Source organism: Symsagittifera roscoffensis, chromosome 5 (genome assembly GCF_963678635.1).
Source record: "Symsagittifera roscoffensis chromosome 5, txSymRosc1.1, whole genome shotgun sequence".
Taxonomy (NCBI): domain Eukaryota; kingdom Metazoa; phylum Xenacoelomorpha; order Acoela; family Convolutidae; genus Symsagittifera; species Symsagittifera roscoffensis.
Genome location: NC_087066.1, coordinates 38,793,068 through 38,801,543, shown reverse-complemented (window position 1 = coordinate 38,801,543; position 8,476 = coordinate 38,793,068). Strand labels below are relative to the sequence as shown.

Sequence of the window (8,476 nt, the reverse complement as noted above, 5' to 3'; positions counted from 1 at the left end):
ATTACAAAGTTTTACATTTAGTATATAGTACTTTTGTAATTAGAAAGTTTAAGAAACTAGGATGCCTCAACTCAATTTGAAATAGTTTCTGAGCCCGTTTTTACAGCGCAAAGTTACTGCGGTTACGCGTGAAAATTTCGAAGTATATCGCGCGCTAATAACCCCAAGTTTCGCTTAAAAAAAGATCAGTGGCGACATAAATATATATATTATAATTATATTAAAATTATATACACAGAGGCGAAGTTGCACTTCGCATACCAAGCAAAAATATGACCGATAACGCTACTGGGAAAACTGAATCAGAACTGAACCTTGAGTCTACAAAAATTCATAATGGACGCACGCCAATTATGAGTCTACATAATTGCTAAGTGACGCAAGCCAATTATGACGCATTAGCAGTACCAGTCAATTTGAAAAAAAAAAATTACCAACTAACATGCCTCAATTTATAGAGCGGACACATTTTAGCTAGTATACGAAGAAATTCATTGAAAACATCCGACCCTATAATAAAATTATAATAGTGGGTTTACATTAGTTAAATCTGCAAATAACATTGAGTTAAGACCGGCAAAAAAGCTCCTTTAGTAAAATTGTCGATATACAACAATTTATCAATTAAGGAAGAAAATAAAAAAGGAAGAAAAAAATTTTAAAAAAATTTAAAATACAATTTTCAGCCAGAAAAAATATCGCTTTAACAATTTGTTTCATTCTAATTTACATTATCAAAATAAAATCAAGGTGAGCCTACTGAATGCCCACAATAAGCCTACGATTGAAAAAATATATAAAACTTTACGAGAACTCAAACCTAGAGAACGGAATACAACACAGCAACATCAACATAAACCTTTTGATTAATTATTTGCACCTGAAAAACAAGAAAAAACACGAACACAAAAAAAAACAATCCAAGACACTTTTTTTGCAAAAATTTCAAACTACGTTCAAACCCAAATATTGGATTGCAACACAATGACAACAACTAGAAACTTGCAGATATTTTCATTTAACTTTTTTTTCTACTTATTGAAAAAAATTGTGAACAATAAAACGATTTAAATTTTTTTCAAATTCTAGGTCAATATTGCACCAAACATTCCAAAATTTTTTTACAAGCGTTAATTTCTCGAACAACATTGGTTTCAAAAATTCGGAATTTTGCCGCAGGTTTGCAACTATTTTTAAAGCGGTTAAAGCATTTCTAAAGCATTACCCAATGAGGGGATCAATGAAAAAAATTATCGAAATTTCAGTGGGTAAATTTCAAATTCCCTAAAATGTAATTTTTGCACATAAACAAAAATTAAGTGGTTGCTCAATTTCTTGTTTTCCACTAGTAGCTTAATCTCACTAATAAGCTTAAAAAACTTGGGCCCACGGCTCTGCAGATGCAAATTTAATTTTCTTGGAGCAAAAACAGCTCAAAAATAATCAGTTCATGGACCATTAATATCTTATGCTGACTTTATTCTGCAACATATTTGAATTTGAGTTATTATCCTGATTATTTTTTTTTTGCATAATCAAAATCTAGTAAAACGTCTTGAAGTATGTGGAACAATATAGTAGCAAATTGAATCTTATCGACTAACATTTTTTACATATGAAATAAAATACCTAAGCAAAATCGAACTGGGTACAAAAAATTTCATTTAAGAAATAAACCGACATTTCTTTCATAGTTAAGATTTATTTTTTACACTATGTTGCGCGGAAGCTGACTCATTGTAAACAAATAGCTTTCTAATTTTCTACTATGATAAACCCCATACCCAAAATTAAGGCGTTTTAGTTAATAATTTTGGGATCAATTTTTCTGAACTTTCAGTACGCCAAGATACATTTCATATCTATTAAAATTTACTTTACCGAAGAAGTTTTGTCTCCTGATACTTTAGGTATTGTTCGCATGACATCAGTTGCACTTTAGATCTCATGGTTTCTCTTTAGCGCTGAAACCTAATAAAGTTTAGACTGGTATAGTTCTGCTTAATTACAAGCAGTAATTGAAACAGCAAACTGAAATTTACACAAATTCAAAGCTGTGCTTCGCAAACACTTGCGAGAACAGGACCAAAAAGCAGTTCTATCAAGTGACACAAGAGAAAGTAGAAATAAGCCTCGAAAAACTCAGGCTTAGCAAAAACTCGAATTAGCAAAAATCTGCGACCTAGCAAATTTGAGTCTCACACACTAACCAATCAGCCACGGATGCTTTAGATCTCCGAAACTAGCCACCAATAATGCAGCTACAGATGCTAATAAATTGCCAATTCGATGCAGCAAAAATAGCATCAAATACAAAAAGATACAAATTTGCAGGTAAAAAAATTGCAAATGATAAAGCCACATTATGTACAAATATGGAATTTCAAAAAATTGCGAGATATATTGAGTTACAAAATTTCTGAAATCGAGACATTATTGTTATGTTGTTTGAAACAAATAGCTTTCTTCGGTTCACTTGATGAATTAAAAATGAATTAACTGTGTAAATTCATAACTATTCGAATGTCAAAGCACGTGTTATCAATAAGCTGTAAAGGTGCAACTAAATTTCAAAGGTGCAACCAAATATCAAAATACCTTACTGCCAAAAAATATCAATGCAGCAAACTCGACGCCGCAAATATTGTTGCTTTTAATCCTAACAAAAACTGCGACTTAATGGCCGCAACAAAAGTCGCAACAATATTTGCGACTTAGGCTGGAAAAAAAGAAAGTTCGTACTAGCACATTGCTTCGCAAGTGTAATCACAGAACAAATTTATAAACTAAATGTTATTAAGCAAAAAGTAAAAATCTTGTATTCTATTTTAAATAGTCAAATTCTATTGGGGACTAATTGATGGTAATGCCCCGCTTGCGTTTTTAAGCATGAGTTATCAAAGCAGAGCTCAGAAATTATCCCAGTTAAACAACTTGTCTGAGAGAATCAGAATCAATGAATCATTTCCGGAAATTTGTTTTTTTTTGTCAGCCAACCGATAATTTTTGAGCATATTTAACTTTAAATTATCTCAGTTGAATTCAACAATTGATACTTGTTTTCCATATACCAACTCGAATTCGGAATCAATTTTTGATTTTTTCAGCTTCAAAAAACTCTACCCGTTTCATGTCGGCTTGGTAGCCTTATACAGCGAAAAAAATAGTATATGTGAACTTTGAGGGTTGACTTCGAGAGCTGAAAAAAATTTGAACGAGGTTTTATTTCTTTTGTGAAGTTCACATTCGATTTTGGTCGTTCTTCTCTCGGCCAATTTTTCATGCTAAATTTGTGCTGTATCGCAGGCGGTGCAAAACTTCGCCTCGCTTCTGCGTATTGAAAAATTGCCAATTTTGTTTACAACAATTTGAAGCACTTTCATATGACCAAAAAGCTTCCCAAATAAGTATATCTCGAAAATATATCGAAAGTAACAACTAAATGCAGTGGTATAGTAACACTCCGCTTTCTTTCAAATAAAAATTGATAAAAGTTAAGGTAATTTTATTGAAAAACAAATTTGCGTAATTTGTATCATAACACAACAGCAAAAAAACTCTTATTGTAACAAAGAATAATTACATATCGAATGAGTGACTTAGTTAAAAACCCCAAGTAATGGACTTTCTTAATTTAAGAGATATTAATGATTGATTTCAATAGAGGCCAAGCTGTGCGTCACAAACACAAACGAGAAAACGACACGAAGTAGTTCTAAAAATTGAAAGAAGAAATATATCCTCGCATTAGAAGCACTTTTGCAATTGTCGTAATTGAACCTGTGACCTTGAGATTTGCAGTCTCAAGTCCTTGCATCTGCGCCATTGGCAACATTAGTTACCTGACAATAGCCACTGATAAATCAGAGAACAGATGCTATCAAATTTCCAATGCTCGAGATCATGATTATAAAAGAGCAACCAAATTAGTACAATTTCATTTGCGAAGTAGGTTGGGAAAAATTAGAGGTATCACTTATAAACTGCGCTCACCACTACGCTTGTATAAGCAAAATGGAACACATGATACTTAAAAAAAGATAAATTTTTCTTTCAGATTGAAATTTGAAACTGCCAACGCAGTAAGGGATTGCGCGACCAATACAGTAGAACAGAAACCCAAAACCAAAACAGAAAAAAAATTAAACTTTTGCCTGAAAAGTTGTTTAAGCAGAGGAAGTACTCGGAAACTTTCATCTAGCGGCAACTAAGCCGACAAAAATTGAGTAAGCTTCGGTTGAGTCGAAAACAAAATTGATGTCAATAAAAACGAATGAATGTTCAGATAGTCCTATTTTTACCCACCCCAACCCCCACCGTAAGCACATCCTTGAAAAGAAGCAGAACTAAGTCACTTAGCCGATGGAAAATAAGCCGAACCATAAAAACCATATGAAATTTCAGCAAAATACAAAAAAATCAGATTGCTGGCAATTTTATTATTGGATTTTTCCCAATTGAAAAAAAAAACAAGTCCTTGCCAGATTCAAACATAGGACCTTTGCCGTACCAGTCAAGGTTGTTACCTCTAGGCCATGCGTGCGGAGAAGCTGAAAACATTTATTTACTAAGAACCCAGCTATCAAATAATTTAACTGATTTTAATTAACAATTTGTTACCCTCAAAAATAAAGTCCCATGTTCCGATTTGATAACACTTGCTAATCGCAAGCGTTAGAGCCCACTTTTAAAACTTAAGTCACTTTTCCGCTCCATTTGAACTTTCGTACTCAGAGAACTTAATTTGCCTTGCTTTTTCCAAATGCATTAAACGCCACTTAAAAAAAATGAAAAGTGAAACCGCGAAAAATCAATTTTCAGCTTGAACTAATGTTAGGACTTTTCCTTGAACAAAATCAACACTATTATTTTAAGTACTTTTTTACTACATTTATTTAAAGTAAAATGCATCAATTTGTTTCATTGCGAAATATATTGATTTAGCAGTGCACTGCTATCAAAAAGTCATGCCTTAGCGGGTGTGGGATTCGATAGGAATACTTCAGACGGAACTACAAAGCAAAGAATTCTGATAAAATTGCCTTGCTGCGAGTTGTCATTTTTTATTGTTACACACTGTCGTCATGCTTTTTTGATGAAATAACCCAATTTCAGAAATATGGATCGATAAGTAAACTTTTGATTCCGCTGGGGAATCTGACCATTAAAATCTACTTTCGAAACGATAAGTTGATCACGTTATGGAAAAAAAAACTGAACTTAAAAATCTACCAAAAAACCAATCGCGCAAGACCAATCGCGTCTTAATATGCATATTATATTCAACTAAACTTAAAATGATTGAGGTTAACATTATAACAGCCTTGATCGTTTAATGGAACAACTGACAAACTCATGCTACCCAACGCTAATTTACTGACAGTTGAACACGGCCGAATGGTCGAACATTATAGCGGAAAATAGCTAAATTTGGTTAGAAAAAAATTTAACATGGCGTCAGAATATCGAATTTTTTTCTTATCTGAATTCTATCAATATGCTATAAATTCTCAGATTTCATTAGTTTTAGTACAGGTGAAAAGGATCTTGATATCAGAATAGTCAATTCTTTATTACCTGTTGAAGTATTTTGTTTTATCAATACGCTAAAAGTGTGCAGAGTTTATTAGTTAGTACAGGGGACCGTCAATTCAAGTCTCTTTCAATATATATCACCACTTCTTATTCATTTCAGGTTCTCTAGGGTAGAGTAAGTGCGCCTAGTTTGTTCAGCCCCACTGCCAGGGCTTGACACTTTTGGCGGCGCTGGTGAGGTGCAGTCCCTTGTACTGGTATTTCTCAGGCAGATCGTACTTGTCGAAATAGTTCTGTTCAGCGTCTTCCAAGCACCTATCATACTTGTTCACTGGAACAAAACACAGCCAACACTATATTATAGAGCTGCAAATAAATTCAACCATAAAAATAACTACTTACTTAATAAAATTATGTTATTCCAGACCAGTTCTCCGGCATTTAATATCATAAAATGTTTTTTTTTACGATAAACCCAAATAGTTCCAAAGTGCTCTAAAAATTACATAGCTATTTGAGAGACAAGAACTTACGCAGCTATTTGAAAGACAATAACTCATAACTTCAATTTAAATAAAGGAAACGTTGTTTTTTAAGACGGTGCCCAAGTAACATTTTTTGAATAAAGCAACAAAACAGCGAATAAGCACTAATTTATTAAATCAGCGATTTTCGTAGTGTGACATCTAAAATTCAGAGACTTTTTTGATACTGAGCAGCGGAACCTCATCATAATTGCCTCCATCATTAATTTAATACATTGAGCAAGTGACTAAACTTTTTGACCACAGCTAAGTAGTTTCATAGCTCAGGTCCCAAAGGTTATCGAGACCTTGCGTTAACCAATACCATTGACTTCGAACTTTTTCCCCTAGAATGAATTGCAATGAACACTTACGGCCCAAGTTTTTGTTTTCACTCGTTTTGAATGTTTTCTTTACAGCATTCTCCCAGTCATCTTCCCACCTGGGCTTGGTGTGGATCTCAGCGGCAACAGCTGCAAGAGGAAAAAGATATAATTTAAGAAGCTTTTTCAACATGGGAAAGGAAAAGACCAACATAAGAGCTGTTCAGCTCTTCACGGAGGCCCGCTGCTATGCCCCTGCATAAGAATTACAAGCAAGTTTTTGGCTATTTTTTCTGGGCTGGGTAACGTTGCCTCACTCTGAAGAAGAAAACATTGATAACCGTTTGCTAAGTAAGTAACACAAATGTTCCCACCACAAACATCGAAAAAGAACATTTTTCAAAATCAGTTTCAAAAACATTTTCTGGAATTTAAAAAACATTTTTTTTTTAAACAAAATTAAAGCACACATGTTTAAATGTCCATTTGAAACAAACATACTAAAAAATCGTTCAAACGTTTTCAAGGTTTTTAGTGAGAAGAAACGTCTCCTCTTTTCACTAAAAATGAGTCTGAATAACCAAAAACACAGACTAGCTTTCCTTGAGGCACCTAAAATTGGACGAAAAACCCAATCTCCACTATAACTCATTCAAGTTATTTCAGTAATGTGGTCGGAACAATAAGCAAATTGCAAAAAAAGCTCAATTTGTGAAATATAACCAACATAGTAGAAAAAGGGTCAGTCAACTTAAGAAAATTATTGTTTTATGAATATAATCTTTTACGATTGAGAGTTTTTTTTATAAAACTAACTAATCCTAATTTGAGAAATAAAGATCAATATAAAGAAAAATTCCGCTGGAAATCTAAAAACCATTGGGGGGAATTCGCGTTTTTACCTCTATTTGCTCTTTTGAATACTTACACTCGGGGCGGATCTAGGATATTTTCGAGGGGGGGGGGGGGTAGATTTTCAAAAGAAATCGAAAATTTTGTCGACCTTTTTTAAGGCGACCAAACTGATTTTCGGAGCTTTCCCAAATTGAGCGTTTTTGAGCACTTTTTGGAAAATTTTTACCAAAAAATTGCGTTTTTTCGGCGCGCGCTTCCCCTGAAATTTAGTATATATTGGCGCCGAAGGCGATTTTTAGGGTCAGTCAGCCAAAAAGGAATATCTCAAAATAGTACAAAGGGGGGCCTTTGTCGGCAGGGGGTCGAATCCCTGAGGGAGGGGGGCGTCCGCCCTCCCTAAATGCGCTGGTGTTTATACTTACAAAATATCTAAATCCCATCTAGGACAATAACACCAAAAGACCAGTTAGCTGTCTAGCGAGTGCTGTCTTTATTTAATGAAAATCATGACAACTTTTGCGAATCTAGAACTGAACAAAAATGTCCAAACACAGCTCATTGCAATACTCACCGTCCCAAATGATCTGATCTCGCTTGTACAGCTTGTATCGATCCCTGATGTATGTCATGTAGTAATAGTAGCAGGCAGAGCTGCTGGCTCCTGCAGCCAGGGCTCCAAACCAGACCAGTTTGTAGTGCCTCCAGAACAAGCCTTTCAACTGCGGCTTGGGAAGTGAGGACATTTTGATCTGAAACAATGAACATTACGCAGTTTAACATTGTAGTGTTGGTCATCAAACATTTTAATGCTTAGGTTTCTAATGGCAGATACATACAACGCATATAATGAAGCGCCTGTAAAACGCAAATCGAAATTAAATCAAAAACCAGTTCTTAACAGCAAAAACAATATTTAAAACATTTTAAAATTACATTGGTTCCATAAAATAAACTCGCTTCAACCCACTGCAAAAAATTAACTCGCTTAAATATTTCCGCTAAACCCTAAATTTTTCATAAGGCGGCTTTAGAAACTAATTTTGGGAGAGGAGAATTTCAAGGTCAAACCCCCTAAAGAAGTGCCTAAAAATCTTTTAAAATTTTGGAAGAGGAGCTCGAAAACCAAATTTGCTCGAAAACCAAATTTGCTCGAAAACCAAATTAAATCCCTCGTCAAATTTTCAAAAATAAAATTTTGGAATCGCCTCGAGAACACTAAGCCCACACCATGTTGTTAGT

The 8,476-nt window shown here is 34.2% G+C and overlaps 1 protein-coding gene across 1 annotated transcript; it reads right to left on the bottom strand.

The window, feature by feature from the left end:
* Window positions 1–5,547: 5,547 nt before the first annotated feature.
* Window positions 5,548–7,983, bottom strand: LOC134846313 (uncharacterized). Its single transcript, XM_063863617.1, has 3 exons — window positions 7,809–7,983; window positions 6,434–6,532; window positions 5,548–5,866 (listed from the first exon to the last, which is right to left on the bottom strand). Exons 1-3 carry the CDS (start codon window positions 7,978–7,980, stop codon window positions 5,730–5,732), a joined length of 408 nt encoding a protein of 135 aa, XP_063719687.1. The 5' UTR covers window positions 7,981–7,983; the 3' UTR covers window positions 5,548–5,729.
* Between the last annotated feature and the right edge of the window lie 493 nt (window positions 7,984–8,476).

Excerpts from the sequence above, each read along its gene's own strand:
- LOC134846313 (XM_063863617.1), bottom strand. The coding sequence starts at position 7,980 with ATGTCCTCACTTCCCAAGCCGCAGTTGAAAGGCTTGTTCTGGAGGCAC. Across the intron at positions 6,533-7,808 it reads AGATCAGATCATTTGGGACG|CTGTTGCCGCTGAGATCCAC; the intron begins GTGAGTATTGCA and ends TTCCTCTTGCAG. Across the intron at positions 5,867-6,433 it reads TGAAAACAAAAACTTGGGCC|TGAACAAGTATGATAGGTGC; the intron begins GTAAGTGTTCAT and ends GTTTTGTTCCAG.